Source organism: Pleurodeles waltl, chromosome 5 (assembly GCF_031143425.1).
Source record: "Pleurodeles waltl isolate 20211129_DDA chromosome 5, aPleWal1.hap1.20221129, whole genome shotgun sequence".
NCBI classification, from domain to species: Eukaryota; Metazoa; Chordata; class Amphibia; order Caudata; family Salamandridae; genus Pleurodeles; species Pleurodeles waltl.
Window position 1 is genome coordinate 286,797,084 of NC_090444.1, and position 22,875 is coordinate 286,819,958.

At 42.0% G+C, this 22,875-nt stretch overlaps 1 protein-coding gene across 2 annotated transcripts in view; it reads left to right on the top strand.

Moving 5' to 3' along the window:
* Positions 1-22,875, top strand: part of TTC7A (tetratricopeptide repeat domain 7A) — a 1,654,710-nt gene that overhangs the window by 416,822 nt on the left and 1,215,013 nt on the right. For both annotated transcript variants that reach the window (XM_069234028.1, XM_069234029.1), the window contains exon 4: positions 12,145-12,275. In XM_069234028.1, the coding sequence (XP_069090129.1) occupies positions 12,145-12,275 (131 nt within the window). The remainder of the gene's footprint in view (positions 1-12,144; positions 12,276-22,875) is intronic.

Genomic DNA, 22,875 nt, shown 5'->3' on the forward strand with positions numbered 1-22,875 from the left:
CCAAGAGAAATCCAACACCAGTTTAGAAAACAGAGTACAATGTAATAAAGTATTTAAAACCAAAATAACAAAAAGTCAATCAGTAGAACAGAAGATATGCAATTTTAAAGGTTTAAGTGAAAGTATTCCTAGAAGCACAAAGTGCCAACTGTGGTTATCTGGTCATGCCGGACCAGGGTTCAAGCAGACTGCTATGGAGCATGGTCCAGATTCTGGGACCAAGTTAGGCTTGCTGGACAAAAAAATCCTGGTTTGAAGAGCATGGAAAGATGCTGTGTCGAGGATGTGCCATGCACCAGCAGTTTCGAATAATCTGCGCGCTGTGATGCAAAGGCCTGCAAAGAGGTATGTGTCACCCAGCAGCAGTTCTGAGGAGTCTGCGGGCTGCAATGCGAGGTCCAGCATCAGGGATGCATAACGCTGCATTGGTTCTGCCCACATTTCCTCCAGTGGGCTAGCAGAGCACCTTCAAGCCCACGTCCATGGGTCTAGGTCCCGGTGGCCCCACTTAGGAGATGGGACTCATAGCAGAAAGAGAACAAATGCTGTGTTCAGGGTGGTTTGAGACTTTTCTGTCCGTGAGACTCTGACCAGCAACCAATTCGCCCAAAGAGTCACTATGGTAGTCCTAGGTTCAAGACCCAGGTCTTTCAGTCAGGCAGCAGGTCAGTAGGACAATAGTGTTGCTGTTCTTCTTGCAGAGCAGGACAGCAGTCCTTCTGCGCCCACAGGTCCAGAGGTGTACTAAAGAGTTGGGTCTGAAGTTCATTATTTATACCTTGTGTACCTGGTTCCCACTTTAAAGTAGGAAAAGGTGCTTGGAATTATCTGCCTCCTAGTCCTGGCCCCAGGTTAAATGGGGTCACAAAAGACTAGAGTCAATCCCTTAGTCAGTGTACTCAGGTAGAGCCTTTGTGATTTGCAAGCGTGGAATGTGACAGCTCTGCCCCCTGTCAAGTCAGAGATGGCCTATCTTGCCAACACCTATTCCTCCTTTGTCTCACTGACTGGGAGCAATACACAAACCACCAGCTACACCTAGTCATATGACTCAGGATACACACCAAGCTTGCCATTCCTATCTGCTCCCAATTGAAAATGATCACTTATTAAATATAATAAGGTACCCAATGTTATCCCATGGGAGAGGTAGACCTTACAGTGGTGAAAAAAGAATATAAACATTTTTCACTACCAGTATATGTAAAAGGTTAAAAGTCCATATCCACCTTTTTAAATACACGGCACCCTGCCTCTGGGCTGTTTAGGACCTACCCTAGAGGTGACTTTCATGTATTAAAAAAGAAGCTTAGGCCTTGCAAAAGGTTTATTTTGCCAGGTCAAAATGGCAATGTAAACTGCACACACAGGATGCAATGGCAGACCTGAGGCATATTTAAAGGTCTACGTAAGTGAGTGACACAATAGGAGGCTGCAGGCCCACTAGTAGCAGTTAACACCCTGGAGCTGGGTACATGTAGTACCACTTTACTAGGGACTCAAGTAAATTAAATGTGCCAATTGGGTGTAAGCCAATTTCACCGTATTTAAAGGAGAGAGCACATGCACTTTACCACACAGTCCTAAAAGCCAACAAAAACAGGTTCAGAAAACAGAAAGGTGAAGGCAAAAGAATTAGGGATGACCTTGCAGAGAGGGCCAAGTCCAGCCGGGGGTGACCTATGCATTGGAAAGTACTTGTTTACACAAGGTAGATAAATCTTGGTCTCTTAGATTTCTGGCAACTGAACATAAGTGATTCCATCTTTAAGAAAACCTTGTGCAAATGCATCCTGCAAAAAAAAAGCTTCCTAGAGGATCAAATGCTACTAGCAAAGCGAGCACATGGGTGGCTGGTAATAAATTCCTATGAAACCTGCAGGAAACAACCTTACTTCGAGGAAGCATTTTCACAGACCATTAAGAAGAAACTCATGAAAATGTGATTTGGTCTCCTTCAATCTTTAGATTTTATACCCAAATGGCAGAAGAATGGGCAATTGGAGGACAATCATGCCGCCTGTGCTATCAGTCAAATGAAGCATTCACGCAATACTTTGTCTTAAGTTATTAGTACCTTGAAGATCCTTGCCGCTCAAAGAGTTTTTAGCCTTGGGAGTAAGAACCTGCAGGACGGCGGCTATCAATGCCTTAAACCCACAAAATCTTCTGTTTAACATTCAGCTGGTGCAATTTTTAGCAATTTCTAACAATCAGATAAAAGCATTACCTATGGTTTAGAATCAGGCATTTGCCAATATGATTCTAGAAGGCTTTGGTTTTTTACCATGGGCTGCTATGGGACATATAAGAGAACCATCAACCCCTATCTCTAAGTTGCTGTGAATCACTAAAATGGGTGGGCTGCTAGGGGAAGGGCACGAGGAATACTGTCCGTTATCCCGACCATTTGGGCTGTGTAGCTCTGGTCAGTTTCTTTTATGTTTTTTGGAGTAGGTTACTTTCAATGCATTCTTTGCCTTCTATCCTTGCACTATGCACTTTTTGTTGTGTTTAACCGAGTTGAAATAGGCTTGGCTCATTGATCCTATATTGTTTAATCTCGCTATTTTTTAGTTTTCAGATGAGAGTAAGACTTCATGATTGCTGAACGTGCATGTCTAATTTTGTAATTTTTAGTTCTGTAAATGAATGTAGGATTTTAAGGGTGTTGAATTGTGTACATTTATGGTTTTAATTAAAACTAAACTACTATTAGTACAAGGAAGCTTCTCTGGGCTTTGGCAGCTAAAGCAGTGCACGGAGAGGCGTCATTGAGTGCTCAAGGTGCACATAGGAAAGGCTGATGAATAGGTACACAAGATAGTTGGCAAAAGGCTTCTGTAACTCCCACCTGAATTATATTTTATATGTGGAAAAAGTGGATGTTTCAGTGAGTCAGTAACAAGTGCTGGGGCATGTCAAAGGAGGCTAATAATTAACCTCGAATATGGTAGGTATTAATTTATGTATAACATTTGTCTTCAGTGTTGTGTTATGCAATGGGTGTTGTGACTTCAACATGTTGGAAGTTGAGGGGAAAGCAAGATAAGGAAGATGCATTGCAGTGACGGGGATTTACACTCCGGTGTTATTGACTTCCAAAGAGTAAAGGATGTAAAGGTGTGCATATATATTTGTGGAACTGTATTGGAAGTGCAATGGGACTTCCTAGTTGGAGATGCCATCACCACCAGCCGCAACATATAAAACCAGTGCAATTCAGACTCTGACTTCTCAACATGTTCCAGGTGGCTGTAGTGGATTTTGGTGCTTTGTTCCACCAAAGTAATGTTGTGTTATGTTGACCTGCCTGGCACAATAATGTTCTCCTGAACCAAGATTTAGGAAAGGCCTTTTGCAAAATGCCTCATCAGGACTGTGGGTCAGTGACAGTGTGAATACACTCTTGATTACCAACAGTGTCCACCAGAGATAGGTTTGTATGCAAAAGGCATGAGAGAGCTTGCAGGAAGAGCACTAAGTTCCACAGATTTGTGGAGCTGAGGTAGCTATCTGGACACCATCTGTAATATAACTTTCCTCAAAGATGATAATGTAATTTGATCCACAGAGCACAATCATGAAAGCAAAAATAAAGGTTTATTATTCCTGATCTCAAGTCACAGAAAACAAATGCTAGTTATAACCGGAGCTAGTCACCTACAATCTTGGCCCTTCCTTTGCTTGGTGTCCTTCTTCTCCTGTTCCAGGCAGCTCCTCCTCCATTCCTGTGTGATTCATGTTTTTCATTGATACTGTTTCAGATGAATGGCATGAATGCATATTGCCACACTGGCATCTTGGCATTGAGAACTGTGGTTTGTCAAAGTACTGATAAATAAATCTATGTCCTCAGATCAGCCAGCACTAGAAAAATAACACAAGTAGCTATATTAATTAATTCATCAATGATGGCTTGCATATATTGGGATAAGAAATGCATAGTGAGAACATCCTTGCATAGAAAAAATTTAGGCACTAACAAATAAAAATAAAAACATGTTTTCAAAGGCAATAATGTGTGAGCAGATTTACTCATATATATTATTACACATCAGTTTAATATTACTTGGGAGTAATTATGAATTCAAATTCATGCTCTGTGAATTGCAAAGGTAAATTTGCATTCACACTTCAAGCCATTTGTGCACATAAATTGAATTTGCATTTGCAAATGCTGTGTGACTGGAGCTTTAGTGTCCAATATTCCACATGAAAATTGATGAAACTGTACATTTTATCAAGAATGGATTATTTAACTTTAAATTTTCTTTCAATGTATATCGAGGATAGTGGTTAATGTCCTTGTCACTCCTTCATTATGTTGCAGATATAGAACTCTTCTATTCAGTGTGTATTATTGCATAGTTTGAAAGGTATATTTTATTGATGTTTGTAAGACAATAACAAACAATAAGTTACTTCAGCCATGTAGTAATGACAAACCTCTCCACGTCGTAGTACATACTCATGTTTGATCCAATCCCATGCACTGCACACACTTTACAGTTATCGCACTTCTTTCTGATTATTTTTTAGGATCACTATATTTTTAAATCTACAGATTTTATTAAGTCCATACGGAAATGATCCTGTGGGCTGGCATCAGCTGGATAGATTAGTCCCCTCACGAGAGACTTTCATTCCTCAAGATCCTCTTGGAATTTACCATCATTTCTAACCTACTTCATACAAATTTCTTCTGCCAGAGTCCATTCATTAACATCTGTAATCAAATGCTCTAGTGCCCAATTCTTGCTCATTAACCAGTGTATTGCAATGCGTCTTTGAGCTAGCAACAAGGTAAGTTGTTCAAATCATCGTTTTGGTTTTTTTACATCTCAGCTAGATAGCACTTGCTCTGTCTCTTCAAGACATGCTGTATATACTTTGTGGGCTTCAGCCAGCTCATAGGCTTCCCATTTGCTGGTTCCATTGTTGCTCTCATATACTTTCTCCCAATTTGTCCATGGCATGCATTTGTCATGCCTCTTCCAGTGTTTAGACCTTCCTGAGAGTATGGGCCAATTACATTATCCATGCACTGCTCTCATTTTAGGATCTTTTTTAGGAACTACTGTTTTCTTTAATATGGAGCACTTGACATGAGAGCTCGTGTTTTCTCTTGCTCTGAGCTCTGCCGTAAACAGGGCTGTAAATCTTGTCCTTATCGTGTCACAAATGATGCTGCTCTTGTGAGTTGATGTGGGTGATGGAATGCTGATCTCGGGGATCTTGGGGTCACTGTGTGCAATACAATACTTCCCATCTTCTGTGCTTGTTATTTATCTCACCAGTCTCCCAACAATCTCCCCTTTCACACTCCTATCCTAAGCTCGCTCTTCTACTTGTTTAAATTAAGACTACAAAGCCTTTCCTAGTAGGATTTGAACTGCAGCAGGGTAGAAACAAACAAAAACTCCTCCTTTTCAGGTAGGCTTGCATTATGTGATTAAGTCAGGTGGCGCCAGGTGAGCCATGTTCACAGTGCATGCTCGGAAGCGGGGAGTCCTGTTCTCCAGAGGTGAAGCAGGTCGAGCCAATAAGAGGCCACAGGGGAGGCAGGGCTGGGGGCCTCATTTAAAGGGGAATTATATTCTGTAGTTTTATTTTTTTTAAACATATGTAACCTTTGGAGTTTTTGCTGTTTTGTTCAACAAGAATTAATTTGGTTTCTTGTGAAACATTTCTTGCTGTGTCTAATTCCCTCCTCAGTCGTCAGCCTGGCTGTAGAGTAGACTGGGCTGCTTTCAAAAAGCAGCCGTGGCAGCTCCGGCCTTTCATGGGTTAATTTTTTCAACCACTGACATATTTGATCCCCACCCCTTCTTTACTTGGTTAATGGGACTCGGCCCATTTACATGTCACACATATGTGGTATGTCTCTGCCATTTCCCTTTAGCACTGGTGGGTTTAGTGTCATTGAGGGAATGCTGTTGGTGGTAGGGAGAGTGCTGATCCTTTTGTTTACTTTTCTATTTTTAGCGAATTGGCATATACATGTTCCTGGAGATAGATTAAAGGCCTTCACCATGTTCTTTGACTTGACATGCACTAGTCATTGTGTGCATGTGAAAGTTTGGTCTCCCTGTGTAGCTGTGCGGTGGTGGTGGTGCTTCTGCGTTAAAAGTGAATGCACCGATTACAGATGTCCACTGAAAGCTTGCTCTGGTCCTGGGACATGCCCACCCACAGGGATGTAAGTGAGCTTAGTGTGCCCATGCTTCTCGGGCATCTATGCAACTGAACCTTCCCCCCCACAAAAACCACTACACTATGCCGCCTGAAAAGGGTGGTGTGAAACTAGCCACCCTTCTCAGTCTACATAGATGCAAGGGTTGAGCCCTGCTTCTTTCATGCCTAAGGTGATTGCACTTTTGTAGTTTGTTCTTCGTTGTCAATTTTTGTTTCCACTTTACTTTTGTATGCAAAATTAAATGTCCGCATAGAAGTACATCTGTAGTCTCTGATAACGCATATGTGGGATGAGCCAGTGTGGCGTGGTGTATCACTCACTGGCCATGTGTTGATATTTATATGGATAAAATAACAATATGTCTGTTGGTTAAACGAAAATTAGTTCTGGTAACAGCCATGCCTAGCAAGAGCTGTGGAATGTAGCAATTCACATACACACGGCAACACCTTAAAGCAACAATAACCCCTGCCGACTGCACTGCCTGTTTAAACCAGCTGCCAACACGGTATACTTGCTCCATGGACATGCTATTTTTACATGTACATGCAGGGCAATTGATAATGGGATCAGCATCTCCGATGATTAAAGCTGCCCTTCGAGTCTGATTTGCATAATTGCTTTTTACTCACATTGATCTTGCAGGTCTTTTCAGCATCTGCCTGTGATATTGTTGTGTTTGTAAGTTGCAGCTTTATAGATGCATTTGGCCATATGCTCCAATATAACCCACTCCACCCCAATGTACCCCACTCCAGTCTAGCCCAATCTATATATATATATATATATATATCTTATGGTAATTATCCAACTGTTTTCCTAAATTTGTAGAGGAGAAGAAAGCAGGGTGCTAATACTCCTAAAAATGTATCTACCACAAGGTTGTCTTCCTCTCAAGAGTGTAGTGTTGATTCACCAAGCCAGAATCACCCACCTCTCCCTTGCCGCCATTTAAACCTATAGTACGATGCACATCTTGCTCCTTGTACATCCTGAACATAGTCATACACCCTCATTCTTCAGGACTACCACATTCCTCTGTACCTACACCATTGTTTTTGTTTCAGAAAATTAGGACTAACCCTTCCTTCTCAGTTCAAGTTTCTTGACACTCATCCCATTGCCTCAGTACATTGAATGAATTAAACACTTTTCTTATACTTCCTTTGGCATTCTTTTATTTTTAGCCCCCACTGGACTGGTACCTGTGATGGTGATTCATGTGATTCATGCATTCTACTAAGCTGTTGGCTTATGAAGAACACAAGGTCAATCTCTGATGCAGCAATGCAGGGCTCCCCAACAACTCAAACAGAAATTGCACCCTGTTATGTTATAATGGTCTGAGGCACATCTTTTCTTGCAAACTGCTCCTTTAAAAACTCAATTACAATTTGTATATTGACATTTCTCACTCTCTTCAAAACCTCCCACTCAGATGTGTAATTCACTAAAACCAGAAAAAATCCTTCACCGGCTGACAGCAAGTCGAAGTTGCTCTTACTATCGAAACCCCACTTACCCAACATTTGTCAGCACCTTAAAAGGTGACAGAGGGCCTCCAGAATGATTTGAATTGATCGCTAGCTGCAAATTCATAAGATTTCTTTATTTCATGCTCCACTATGGCATCCATTTTTTGCCACAAGTATGCCTCTCTAACCCTTGCCTTAGTAGGAACTCTTTCCAAATTACTTCCAGGTAAGAGTTTAACTAGGTTTTATATAGAAAGCCAGTACAGACTAATCTCTCCTTCCACAACTTCCCAGCCAGCACACAGAGTTCATCCTTTAAACTCAATACTGAATTTCCCTATTAAATAGACCCGCTTTACAAGTTTTCCCAAAACTGCAGATAAAACTCCTTCAGCATTTATGAATTCCTTTCATTCTGTTTGACGCACATTCACCTCTCATCCTCGACTGGGTCATTTGCAACCGTAAAAATGCATGATACATTTGGCCCAAAGTCTTTCCGTCCACGTAGCTATCCTTGGAGTCACATACCCTAAACCTTTGCTAGAGGACACCTGCACAAGGGGTTTATATTCTTATTGCCCAATAGAGAGTATTCTTGTAAGAAAATGTCTTTTTTGCATGGTCACTCCCATTTTAACGACTGTGCTGCTAATATTTGACCCTGGCTACTTAGCCACTGCTAGCCACATACCAGTACATGTGATTTGACCCCTAAAACGTTGAAATTGGCTACACTCCTGATTGACATATTTTCCTTTCCTATAAATCCCTGGCATCTGTTGTAAAAGTGTAGCCAGAGCCTGTAAGCTAAATGTCATTAGTGGACTGCAGCGCATACTGTGCCACCACTAAAGTGAAGTCACAAAAGTGGGTCCTGGGATGGGCGTTTGACCAGACCACGCACATACAGCTCCCTAAAAACACTAAACAAGCACAAAAAGGTATGTTTGGTATAAATGGAAATGTGTTTGTACTATAGACAAATGTTTTGCTTAAGGACGATAACCCTCACCCATGCCTAGGTGGCATGCTTGATCATCAGGTCCATCCTCACACCAGAACCAAAGGTATCTTGTGTGCACTACAACTCCCACTATGAGGGAAGAACTCTTGTGGTGCTTTGCAAAGCTATGGACCCTTGAGGGGATAATGGTCTGGCTAAGGAATGCAGAGTTCTGGGTGTGAGTGAAGTATATTAAAATTACCTCCTTGTAGTTGCACCAATCCCAGTGGGAGAGGGGCTGCCCCTAGTACCAGTTTGGAGTGACCACAATGGAGGGTTTACCAATTATTATACCACACATCTGGTTTGGCACAGGGAGCTCTGCACAGGGGAATAAAGTTTCTGCGATGTTGGTTTTAAGTATAGCGAGGCAAACATGGGGAGGGTCACCCCTCAAAACTTTTATGCCATTGGTTAGTGCGTGTCCAGTAGTTTCTCCCAACTAACAGCCTGGCTCTGGGCATTAATGTAACACTCCCAGTGCCCCCTCAGAACACCTCTAGATCCGTGGAAGACAGAAGAAAGACCACAACTGCTGTTATTGCCTGTGAGGAGACCCTCAAGGTTTGGATACTCTTCCACTTGTACCCATGATTGAGAAGTGGACTACAGGGGTTCGTTGGCTGACCTCTTGTTATGCTACAAGGATGGAGAATTTGCAAGAAAACCACTTTCATGAAAAGCCCAAATGAACAGTTCCAACTGGACCTACCCTGGACCCTGCTGGTGGCTTTTCCTGGAGTAAGTCCTGAGCTGTAAGTGGTGCTGCTAAGGTCCTGGTGTCCTTAGTTGTCAGAGTGTACTCCTCCTGCCTAACCATAAAGCAGGGACATAGAAAGTTTTCAAGGATTTTTGCCATGAGAACTGACAGAAGACAAGGTCCAACGTGCAAAGTCAATCCAACAAAGGTGTGTTGTGCTGCGCCAGGTTGTTCTTGGCATGAGATTTTCAGAATCAGCATATCCTTTTCAGTGGGACGTTGCAGAGAAGGTATCTAACCTTGTGGAGCCCTGTTTGGCTTACAGCTGTGCCCGGCTGGAGAAATCTGAGCTCCAAATAAGTGACTAACGGCCCGATGTACGACACCTTTTTGCGATTGCAAAAGGCGAAAATTGCCGTTTGCGACCGCAAGAAGGGCAGGTACGATGTACAACCACTACTTTGCGAGTCTTTACACAGTTACAGACTCGCAAAATAGGGAGTGCTCGCGGTGTCCCGAGAGCATCCCTTCCTAATTGTGAGTCGCAGTATGTATGATTGTTTTGTGACCATGAATGCGGTCGCAAAACAATCGCAGTTATTTACAATTTAAAATTGGTGTTAATCCATTTGCAAATGGGAAGGGGTCATCATGGGACTCCTTCCCCTTTGTGAATGCATGCAAAAATATTTTTTCAGAGCAAAAATAAAAAGAAAACCTTTCATTTTTCTTTTTGAAATGCAGCCCATTTTCCCTTAAGGAAAAAGGGCTGCATTTAAAAAAAAACTGCTTTATTGAAAAGCAGTCACAGACATGGTGGTCTGCTGAGACCAGCAGGCCACCATCCCTGTGATTGTGGCCATTCCAAATGGGTTTGCAAATTGCGACCAACCTCATGGATATTAATGAGGCAGGTCATTTGCGACCCCATTGGGGAATCACTAAATGTATCGGAGACACTTTTGATCATTTCATTTTGCGAATCTCGAATTGTGAGTTGCAATGAGTCACAATTAGAGACTCGCAAAATTAAATGGTTGTACATCTGGCCCTATGTTCACAGAAGAAATCATTACCAGGTGAAGACAGCAACAGTATCCAGCCAACAGGAGACCTTCATCGGGTACAAACTTTACATTTCTACTGCTTAGACTTTTCCCACCAATAGTTAACAGCTTCACCAGGAGTTTGTCTGAAGGTCTATCCGGCTTTGAGGAACCCATCACAGCCATAGCCTGCTGGCTTGCCTGGATGAGGATTTTTGACTTCTATTTCAGAGACTGAGGGCCTGATTTAGATTTCAGCAAAGGGTTTACTCCTTCACAGAGGTGACAGATAACCCGTCCGCCAAAATATAAATCCCATAGGATACAATGGGATTTAGATTTTGGCGAATGGGATATCCGTCACTGTTGTGTCATATTGTAATTCCTCCTCTGAAATCTAAATCAGACCCCAAGTCAGAAAGTAAAAATTCACACTGGTCTCTGTAGTCATTATCTTAACCTTATCCTGGTTTAGCACTACCAGTTGCCTGTGGTTGATGCTTTGTGCTTTTTGGTGCTATTTGTTTTGTACAAGTTAAAAAATTCCTATCTCAGTTCCCCATATTGGATTTTTGTCTTTCTTATGTAATTTTGTTCCTTAAAATATTCTCTTTTTTAATTAGTTGTAGTGGGTTTTTATTGTGTTGTGTTTTCGACCTTCTGATTGTTTTGGTTCTTCTAAATGGTTTACATGTTTTCTTAAATTAAGCCTGCCTGCTCTCTGCAATAGCTACCATTCATCGAGGTCGGGTTCAAGTTACTGAAACCTTTACTTGGTCTAACAGGAATAGTGACATTATTACTTGTTTTGTACTGCCATCCGCAATAACTAATGATCCACTTTCTCGTAATTACCAGCTAGAAAAGGTATAACGATGAATAACCTAAGTACACCTTAGTGCCTGTCTTTCATTAACTGAGTAATTGTCCTTAGCTCCTTGTAGGCTCTGAATGCAAATGCTATATACATATTTCCTTCCCACTGTCAATTTGAAAACGTTCTGAACCTAGGATCTTGAGACTGGCATCAGTAGATACAAACATCTTCCTATTCACATGAAATTATCTTAAAATGATAGCACTCGAACGCCCATTCATCTGGAGGATATCGAAATAAAAATATCCTTGCAGGACTACTAAACATCAATTGAACATGGTCTGAAAAAGCAGTGTTGGCTAACGTAGTCAATATTGTATTATCATAAATATTTAGCATCTATAACATTTCAAAAAACTAGGAAGCAATGTGCGTAGTAGTATGGTGCCATCATTTCTAGTTCTCTTTGATGTATATAAAACGTGTGTTGTGGTTACACTGAAACCCAGCTTGCCTTGCATTTCTATGTGTGCCCCTAGCTGTATCTCCCTGGCTTTTAGCCGGGAAAGTGTATTGCCGGGCAGAGGCAGTGCTCTATTATTGTAGAGATTCAAGGAACTTGCCATTTGAAATTATTCACCTTCATGCAAGTCTGCTTATCTGAACTGTTTTCCTCCGATCATACATCAGCAGTGCAAAATATATATGTCAGGAATTATAGTGTTGAAAACTAAGGAATAGGAAATTGAGTGACTGCAAAACATGCCAAACCTGCGTATGGTAATATTGACACAATTTAAAAATGAGAAGCAAGCTGATTTTGTGAGTGGCCACACACCACTGTATTTAAATCTTTTCCCAAGTATGCCATAACGAGATCTTATGCTGTTCATCTGCCCAGGTTTGTCTCTAGAGCGGTCACCAGCATCGATAGCTTCCCGAGCACGCCTGTCCGAGAGAGAAGAGGAAGTCAATGCCTGCTTTGAGAACGCCAGCTGGCTTGCACAAGTGTATTTACAGAAACTTGAAAAAGTAGGTAACGACATGTTATTTACTTTTCTGTTATTTTTTTGGAACATTAGTTTTCATCTCACCTACACTGCCTCATTAGTGTGCTGCTTACTTGTTTCAATTGTACCTTTTGTCATTAATTAAGCAAACCTTTGGGATCCATTCTCGTAGATGGCAGTGTAGTTAAACCACATTAAAACGGGACAAGCGTATTTATGTATTTTGTTAAGGCACTGCACACAGAAGTGTCCTGTTTCTCCCAAAAACTGCATTACTGAATTTTCAAAACCTTATTGCAGGTATCCTTTTCCCATCTATTTTGTAAATTGTGAAGTATATACCAATTTCTCCTAGCAATTTGACTTGAGTCTGAGTCTATCTGTTAATTGGTTTCAAGTCCTTGTTGCTTTTCAGGAGGAAACATTTTTACGACCTGTGATCTTTCTGAGAGGAAGCTTGAGAGCCAGTGTATAACTTTTTTGCAGTTGTATATAGCACAAACTTAGCTCAAATTCATCAGAGTACTTTACATCAGCAAGAGATTATATTATACAAGATCAGATAGATTTTTGTTTATTGAGGCATGGGGAGATTAAGTGATTTGACCAGAATCAAAAGATGCTGAGTTGATGCATGAACTCAAACCTGCCTCCTCACTTCCAAAGTCAGCAGCACAAGCCATTGGGCCACATCTCCTCCCAAAACGTGGATCTTTATCCCCATCCTGGAGCACAATAGGGTGAGGAGTGTGATGCAGCATCCAATGTAGCAGAATGAGCTAATAGCACCAGGAGGAATACTTTATCATCACTGTTGTTTCTAGACTGTTTTGTATTATTTGTACTGAATCCTACTCCCTCTCCAAGAGTGGAGGACTGGCTGCTGACTGTCAGGACTGGGATCAGTACAAGAATCCCTTTCACTCAGCCAGTTTTAACTGCTCACTCTTTATCTGTTCATGGGTTTAGGCTGCTCTGTCGCCTATGGCTCTCCACTAGATCCAGCTCCACCTGAGGTCTGGAAAGGGATATCTTCTTGCCTGGCAATGCACTGTTGGAAAATTGTAACAGTTTTCTCACTCAATCTCTATTACCAGATGAGTGGAAAATGGCTTTGGTCCTATCCTTGTTATAGAAAGGCCAGTGCTAATCCTTCTAATCTAAGCAATTTTCAGCCAATTTATTTCTATTACCTTTCCCAATATAAGTAGAGAAATATGTCAATAGATTGATATCAGGATTGGTGGAACAGCCTTAGTTTCTTGACTCTGCACAATTCGGATTCTGTCCTGCTCACTGAAACAACGTGGCGGCCTGATTGATAGCCTGACACTGTCAGCAACTAAGGATCATGTGGTGGCCCTGGTGCTGCTTGACCTATCTGCAAAACTGCTCATCTCAGTTCTTGATACTTTAAAATCATTGTATGACAGCAGTTACATCATGTATGACACATAATTTATTGTAATGTAGTGGGGTCTTAACCAGTCTTGTGCTTCACAAGTCTCTCGCATGCTTTCCATTCGAATAACTGGCCTCCTTTTCTAGAATTGGTTTCCCACCCAGTTGAGGTGGTCCATAACCTTGGTTTCTATCTGGATGAGAAGTTGTCCCTGTCTAAGAAGATTAGCTAACTATCTGTAATGTCAGGGGCATATCTGTAACTCCCCATACACCATCCCTGAAGCCACGCCACTGAGTAATTTGATTCTCACTGCTGCTTCTTCTGCTGAATGTTTCCACTTCTGCCTACCTAGGCTTGCTCAGTTGTGGTCCAGTCAACTATTTTGAGTCGACTGGACTACTATAATTATCTTTTCCTTGGTTTTACTCTTGGCTTTTTAAGCAGGCTACAATGGACACAAAATGCTGTGATGCGTGTATTGTGTAATTTCTTGTCTGCTTCTGCAGTCCTCAACACTTTAAACTGTCTGCCAGTTTTGAAGAGGATCTGTCCTAAATCCCTATGCCATGTACATAGAACATTTTATAAGACCTCCTCCACCTATCTCTACCACACATTTCTACTATATATGCTTACTCACAGGCTGCGCCCATCCCATGCACACCTGGTGGTCCTTCTAAGATTTAAGTGTGAACAGCTGAGAGGCAGATCTCCATGATAAGAACAGTTCGCCTATGGAACTCTCTTTCCCTCTCACTGTGCAAGACCCAATATCTGCCTTTGTTGAGGAAAGGCATATAAACCTTGCTTTACTCAATAATTTACTTTTATCTTTCGTAGTTATTCCTTTCATTGACTTTACCGTAGTGCAAGAACAAAAATCAATTAACTTAATATTTCAGGAGATCATTGCTGAACATATGGAATAGAAGTTGTATTGAGAGTGAGACTGCTTTTGTAGACCTTTGCCACCAAGGGATGTTTTACATTCTGAAAGTTCTTTGGGGTCTAGCTTTGTTTTCTTTAGAAGGTTAGTGGTGTGTCCAGATTTTACTGAGGGTGGAAATATCTGTTGTTCTAGCGATGATTTTAGAATTAGGAGAATTGTGTCTTGAGGACGGAGGGCCTGATTTAGAGTTTGGCGGAGGGGTCACTCTCTCACATACATGACGGATATCCCGTCCACCGTATTAAACGTTCCACAGGTTATAATGGAATTATAATACGGGGATGGGGTATCCGTCACGCTTGTGATGGAGTAACCCCCTCTGCCAAACTCTAAATCAGGCCCAGAGTTTTATCATTTTTCTAAAATTAGATCATTTATATAGGATGAAGTGTTTGTACATGTATAACCTGAGGTAAGTTTTGAAACTTTTCTTCTTGAAGAATGCCTAGTTCATAGTGCTACTACTGAACTTCAAAAAGCCTGATTTATCTGCCTAATCTTTCATTCCCTCATTTTGGAGCATGGCTGTCTACTGATTGATTATATTTGGTAAATTAGTAATGTAAGTAAAAATAGAAATGAAACCTAGATATATGACATTGAAAGACTAATTTCTTCACGTGTAATTCCTCAGTAGTGAGGGAGCCCAGTTTCCCAAGCCTCAGGTTAATACTTTCCAAGACAGCTGCAGCATCTAGAAAGGATTTACAGCGACCCAGCCTGACTAGCTGTCAAGCTCAGCATGTCAGGGGCTTGACACACACCCCAGCCAGAACACAATCAAACTAAAGATAAAAGGCTGCAAGAATGAAAACACTAGGTAGTAGGCGTTCTGTGGCTGAGCACTCAGGATCTGAAAAGATATCCTTCATCAATGTAGTAGAGAGCTGTAGACACACTTTGTAAAGGCTACTACATTGGAGCACAATAAGCAGTCCATCTCGCCCCTCGGAACCTAGCACGCCTGCCTAGATTCACTTTCTTATTGTATATCTGCCATCAGCCATATACAGTGCTCCGTCATCTTTCTACCAGGTTGGCACACTGCAGCTTCCACATACATGCATGCATAAACCAAAGGTGTGCCCTGTTGCCCTGGTTACAACCTTCACCATAGTCGACACAGCATTAACACAGTCCTGGGATTTGCTTTTTTTCTCGTGTTTGTTGCTGCCAAGAAAATCATATTTATATTATCCTCAATGGAGCATTCTATGTGAATCCGTGTTTGAGTAAAATTCAGTAATAGTTGTTTATTTGCCCAAACATACTTCTACCATATTCAAAGTGAATCTTTCAAAGATCTTCCGTTTTGGTATTCAGTATGGCAATTAGTGGCAGCTTTTTGGCTGACAAATTAAAAAATAAAGTTGGCACTCTCCTAAGAGATTGAAGATCGCTGTGCTTTGTGATATTTCCAAATAGAGAACACAAGGCTTTACCCTTACCAATCAGACCTATCCCAAGATATTGATGTGAATGCCACTGGGGCCATAGACATTTCATGCATGGTTTTGTTACAGTTTCCACATCCAACGACATGAATGATTGCTCCAAGTAGGCCAACCTGAAAGGGGGGGTGTCTTCAATAGAACAATTCTATAGGTCCAAGATAATAAGGTTTCCCTATTTCAAAAGTAATAGAAATCGAGATCATGCTTGCAGATACCGACATCATGTACTATAAAGCACCAAAACCTAAGTTTATCATTGGATTTGATTGTATGAAATAAGAAGCACTATACTGTCCCCTGCCACAACTACATTATGTAAGCGACGTCCATCTGTGCCTTGACATCAGGTTGGTGGAGAGATTTGTTCTTTCCACTGAGCTATCCTTTTTTTCCATTCAGCACTCGGAGAAATAAATCTGATTTGACCAGGAGCAACGACATAAACCTCTTTGCATAAAAGGTACATGTTAACAGAACATTATCATTTCAATGAAATACTGATCTTTCTCAATGTTGAACATAGTCACGATCACAGGCTTAGTGGAATTAGTTTTATATCTATAATGAATAGTTTCTTGATTGCATGGTTTTTTAGCTGGCTTCTGAATGTTTTGCAGTTTCTTAGATTCCTTCTTCTTGAAGAGTCATTTTGGTCCCGAGGTTTGGCACCTGGGCACCCACATCATGTGAAGGTGTTGAGGATGTACCTGCTCTCTTTCATTCGTAAGACAAAGCCAACCTTTGACTAGCAGAATTTGAAAGGGAGTAGACCCTTTTCGATGGCACCCACTTGCATACAAATGACGTGTAGTGTGTTGATGTTCCATTTCATTTTCACAAGCTCTTTAAGAAGTGTGTTGGTGAATAAGTGAAAGGAGATGGAGTACCTATAAATACCTCATATTCATTCAATATGGCCTCCATGAAAGTAACACAATATTAATATTTGTGTCTGATACAAACTCATTGGGGAATGCTCGACATGTAAGGCCTTAACCTAGTTAGATCTAAATAAAACAACCTCACCATATCTGGTTGCATAGTCTAAAATAACTATGAATTAAATTCTTCCATAAGGTGTCTAAGAGTCAAATGTGTTTATTCCTAGCCTGTATAGGAGAATATACCAATGGCAGTGTTACCATTTAAGCCTTTGTATGACCACCAACGTGTTTGTGTTAAAGAGACTAGGAGGATATTACATCACAGTCTTCCCCACATTCAGAGTCACAGTTATTGTTTTGTCATCAGTGTTAAAAAATTGAGTTTCTGCTTGGCAGAGGTATGCACCCTATAAGCTTGGCACCGAGCTAGCAGGCTTAACTTAGGAGGCAATGTGTAAAGTATTTGTGCAACACTTAAAACAGCAAAACAGTGATAACACCATGCAAAACGATACCACACCTAGTCAGAAAAACAGAGCTTAACTTAATGAACAAAACAGGAACAAAACAAAAAAAATCCAATAAGTAGAAGTTGAGATATGAATTTATGAAGAATATCTGTAAATATAGTGCTTAGAAACATAAAGCACCAACTGGAGCAATCTGGTCGCTTTTGACAGAGTAAAATTTGAAAGTTTAGGCTTACCGCAATGGAGTGTGGTCAGATATAGGGACCAATCTTGTCCCACAAAAAAAAAGTACCTTTGCATAGAGGATGCATCAATGTTGTAGACCTGATGTGGTGACCAGAGGAGGCGACGCATCGGCATTGATCTCTTTGGATGCAGGCGATTTGTTGGTTCTGATCCGCGCAGTTGGAGATGCCTCGTCTGCGAACCATTTGCAATGAAGGCAATGCATTGTCATTGAGACATGCAGCTGGCAATGCAAAGTCCACGAGCATTGATGCAACAGCTTCGAAGGAGATGCATCAGTTCCGACCAGCACAATGGCAGCAATGTGTGGATTTTGGTAGTTGCAGCACTTTATACCAACTTCAAAGGACTGGATTTGCACCACTTCGCAGGGCAAGATTGTTTATGTTTATAGCGTAATTACTTAAAATCATTGCAACCGTACAAGCGGAGACGTTAAGAACACCATAAAACAATTAATACATTCCTGCTTTCTTTGTGATTTTTAGTCCAGTTGAGCCCTGGGGCTGCCAGTGTTCATTTTCTATGCCAGTTGAGGGCTTGTTATCTCATCTTGATTTTTAATGGCATGTTTTAAGGAATATTCTGTTTTTTAAAATAAATTTTACAAAACAGGTCATGTGTTGTGGAGTCAATCCTTTCAGACTAAACAGGATAGCCTGCCGGCATGTTCTGATATCATTGGTGTTAAAAATGTTGTTCGGATACAGCTTTCTCAAGGGTAACAGAGCGGGCAAATACAAAGGATGTATAAGAAGTCTTCCCGGTGATGTGCGCAAAGTCTCCATTGTCCATTGTTTGTGGTTCTGAGCCATTTTGTTTCAGTCTCCAGTGCAGGTAGCAGTCCGAGTCTGGCATGTAGCACCTTTATTTTTAGTGACATTTTTAATATTTTTGCCACATAAGGTTGAGCTGTTGGAGCCTTATATGTGTTAATTGTCATCCAAGTGTAAGATCGAATTCTGAACTTATCTTTGTCCTTGCTCCAGGAGAGCAACTTGATTTGTTTGTTTAGAAGCTGCTTGAAATTTTCATGGAGTAAAAACGTTTGCCATAACTCCTCTGCCTGCAGGTGCTTTATGGCGAGAGTGATTCTCTTTAGCCTGGGGTTTGGGAGTTTGCCTGGTTTCTGTTGATTACTCCCAAATCAGTGCCTTTAGAGGGTTTGGTTGGGCTAGTCTTAGCATCGATGCATATTTGAGTAATGCCCCGTCTTGAACTAATGTTTGATCTTGTAATCCAAATTCCAACCTAATCTGTGCTGGTGAGGAGCTGTGTGGGAGGCGGAAGAGAAGGCAAAACACCTTGCTTTGTGCAATGTTCATTAAGTCGTTCAGTTTGCTTGGGTATATTTCCGAACCGTATGTTAAGGCTGGCAGGAATTTTGCTTTTATCACTGTGAGTAGTGGACACCAGATTGGGGTTTGTAGTTTTGAGGCCAAGACAAGGACTAATTCAAGCAGTGATGCCAACCTCGCTTTCAAGGTGTTTAGGTGCAGGTGATGCGACCAGCGCTCCTGTAGCCAGACCCAGAGATATTTATAGCTTCTGCTTCTTTCCACGGATTGATTACCACATAATCATTTAGTTTCCTTGATTATCCTTTTGCCAAAAATCATTACCTTGGTTTTCTCCATGTTTACCACCAACTCATTAGTCCTGCAATATTGATTGAAGGTGTTTAACACTTTTTGGAGTCCTGTACCTGAGAGATTCAGTAAGACGATGTTGTCTGCATATAGTAATGAAATTAGGGGATAGTTGCTCAGTTTGGGAGGATGGGAGCCAATGATGTTTAGCTGTGTGCACAGATCTGCCAGATAGAGGTTGAAAAGCATTGGAGCCAGGACATAGCCCTGCTTAACACCTCTGTCTATTTGGATTCTGGCCGACACTCTTCCATTGTTACCAACTTTCACCCTTGCCCAATTTTCTGAGTACAAAAGCTGTATTCCTTTTAGCGACTCTGGTGGGATTTTAAGGTTTGCTAGTTTCCCCCACAGCTTGTTCCGGTCCACTGAATCGAAGGCTTTGGACAAGTCCACGAAGCAGGTGTAAAGGGCCATTTTTTTGTTTGTATATTTATCAGCAAGCATGGCTAGTGTTATCAGGTTGTCAGAAGTTCTTGCCAATGGCCAGAAGCCGGTTTGATTCAGAGGTAATAAATTTAATTTGCTCGCCCATCCTTTGAGATCCTCAAGCAGGAGGCCCGCAAATATTTTTGCATCGACGTCAAGCAGTGATATTAGTCGGTAGCTGTCTGGGTTCCCATAGGGGGCCTTCTTATAGATTGGGTGAAAAATTGCCCCTTTCCAGGAATCAGGAATTTTGTTTTCCGTGCTGATGGCATTATAAAGACTTCAGAGCAGGCCGGCCCAGAGGGCAGGGTCTTGTTTTAGTATTCCTGCTGGGAGATTACTTGGCCCAGGAGCCCCACTCTGTCTGCAGCGCCGTAACTGTTCCTCGACGTTTTGTATTTTGACTGATAATGGCTTTGTCTTGCTGCTTGTGGTGGGAGATGGCTCCACCATGTTAGTGCTGCTGTAGAGGTTGGAGATGTGTTCTATCCACTTTCTCTCCAGGGCCGCGTTACTTTGGTTCCCGGTTATCCTGCACTCCAGCTGACTAACTATAGACCACAGCGACCGGCTATTCTTTTCCTTGGTGGCTTCCACGATTCTGATCCATTCCTGATCCAAGTGAGCTTGCTTTGCTTCCCATATTGTCTTCTTGTATTCCTTTCTTAGTTCCTGAAAGGTACTTTGGTAGCTGTTTCCTGGTGGTTAGTTCTTTAAGCTTCTGGCAATTTTGTTAAGCTGTTGTCTTTGTTGCCTTAATGTCTGTGTGAACCAGCCATTTCTGCTCAGTAGTCGGCCGGCCTTGAATGGTTGTTTTGGCTCCAGTTGGTTCCTTAATGATGTTAATGTGGCCTCCCATTTTGAAATTATGTCCACCTGTTCTGTTTGACCCGACATTAAGTTGGCTTTCCATACTTCATATTTCTTCATGCACTTGTTAGACCATCTTATGTGATGAAGGTGGCTTCCTGGATCTTGTTTGCTAATTCTCTGTAGTGGAGCAGCAAGAGCGTTATTGTTTGCTCTTTTCATTGTTTGTGGGTGGTGGTCACTTTCGCATCTCACCTCTATGCTGAAATCCTGGAAGTACTTGAAGATGTCTGTTGAGACAAAGGTGTAGTCTAGGGTGGAAGCTGACTTCTTGGCGATGTGGCCTGGGTTCATTGGGATGTCTTTTGGGAATCTGACATTTAGGGTCCTTAGTCCTAGTGCCTCTAGTAGTCTGACCTCGGGGGTTATCACATTTGTCCTTGTCCTTGAAGGGCGATTCTTGTGGTGGAATGCCCAAACGCTGGTCCAGGGCATCTTCCCGGGAGCTTCTTTTGCCATGATTGGCCATGTTAAAGTTAAAATCACCTGTGATGATCCAGGGGGCCTTTCCAAATGCCGTTTTAGGGCTAACAACTCTTTTTCTGTTGTGCCTAGCAAGTGCTGGTTACGCGTCATGTTAGGGTTGATTTAAATATTTTTTATTATTATTATTATTATGGGCATCGGTGTTTGTTCCAACATCTGGATTTCGATGATAATGGCTAGCATATGAGCTGACTTCAGGTCTATGATCTTGGCATTGAAGGATTTGTGTGTGGTTATGTGGATTGACAGGCCGCCTTTTGGGTGCCCTTTGGGTTTAGGTCTAGCTGCCGTGCTTAGGAATTCTTCAAATACAGCTAGCGAATTTTCTGATACTTTCCAGGATTCCTGCAGGCAGATGATGTCGAAGTCGTTCAGATAGGATTCCAAGTTTGGGTCTTGTCTGATTTTACTGGCCCCTGCAATGATCCATTAAATTATATTTGTGACCCACAACTTGCTTTTGGACAGCCTTGGTCCAATTGGGAAAGTTTAGGCAGTGCAACTTCCAGATCTATCATAATGCTGCAGGGTTCCGTCAGGATCGATAAGTGGATTTGTACCAGTCGCGTCCATCATTTTGCTGTCCACATTCCCGACAATGCCTTATCTGTGAGATGCCCAGGGTGATGGATATAGAGAACTCTCTTGGGCTCTCTGTGGATGTAGGGGATGCCCCTTTAGCGTGTTGCAGAACAGATTGCTGATTCGCTGCTTGGGAGATAGTTGTCCTGAAGTTGTCCCTTTTATTGGTCTCTTTTTGCAGGATTAGAAAGGAGGGGCATTTTGCTTTGCGGGTTTCCTTCAACTCAATGCCCCAGTCTTCGAATATATCTGATTTGGACAGTACTAACTGGGCTATCTCTGTGCTGTTAAAGCAGACTTCGGTACTTTCACTGGTGTCGCCTTTTTTTGGTGTTGTGAAGGCCACGTATTGCAAATCTTTGCTACTTATTGTTTCCAGTCCTTGGATTGCGCTGCAGATTCTGAGAAGATTGCCATGATTAAGGATGTCCCAAGGGTCCTGTGATTTGTAGGAAGGGCAAAAAGTAAGGGTGTTAATGCCCCCAATTTTGGGGGGTGTCAGCTTAATTGTTGATTTCACGCCGACTGTGGTTTTCAGGGCTGCTGTAACTGCAGTGCCTATGGTTGCATTTTCTTCTGCTTTGGCTATCATTTAATTTGTTATGTTTGTGTGTTGCTGGTGGTGTGGAGGGTTTGGGAAGGACTTTGTTGATTTTGCCATCCAGTGTGTAGACCCCTCGTAATTGGGATCCCTGATCTGCTTGCTTATGCCCTCTGGGTCCTTTCCAGGGAAGGATCCCTGTGTGTGCTCCTTGCATTGGTCTAAGTAAAGCTGGCTATTGCTGTAAACTTGTTCCCATGTTCTTTTCCGGTGTGTTGGGCCAGGGGTGGATCTATAATTTATTCCAGAACAGTCCGTCTTCTCCCTTGATGGAAGCGGTGTAGTTGCTTCTGGGGTTCTAGACTGTGTCGCGATTATGGGTCCTGTGTGGTTGGGTTCTTGTCCGTTTGAGTATCCTATTGTGCTTTTTGGGCCCAGTGCCCCCATGATCTTGTGTCCAGTTTGTCCTGTTTTTCCTTCTTCTTGCAGCCTTATAGGATTGTTCCTGGGCTGTGGGGCGGCCGCTGGATTGTTGTGGTTGGTGACTTTGAGTCGCCTAGTTGGGCGGCTATGTGTTGCTTTTGGTTTGCCCTGGGGTTTCCTCCTGGTGAGCTGCAATTGCCGTGGCTGAAGAGGTGTAAGTATTTACGTTCCAAC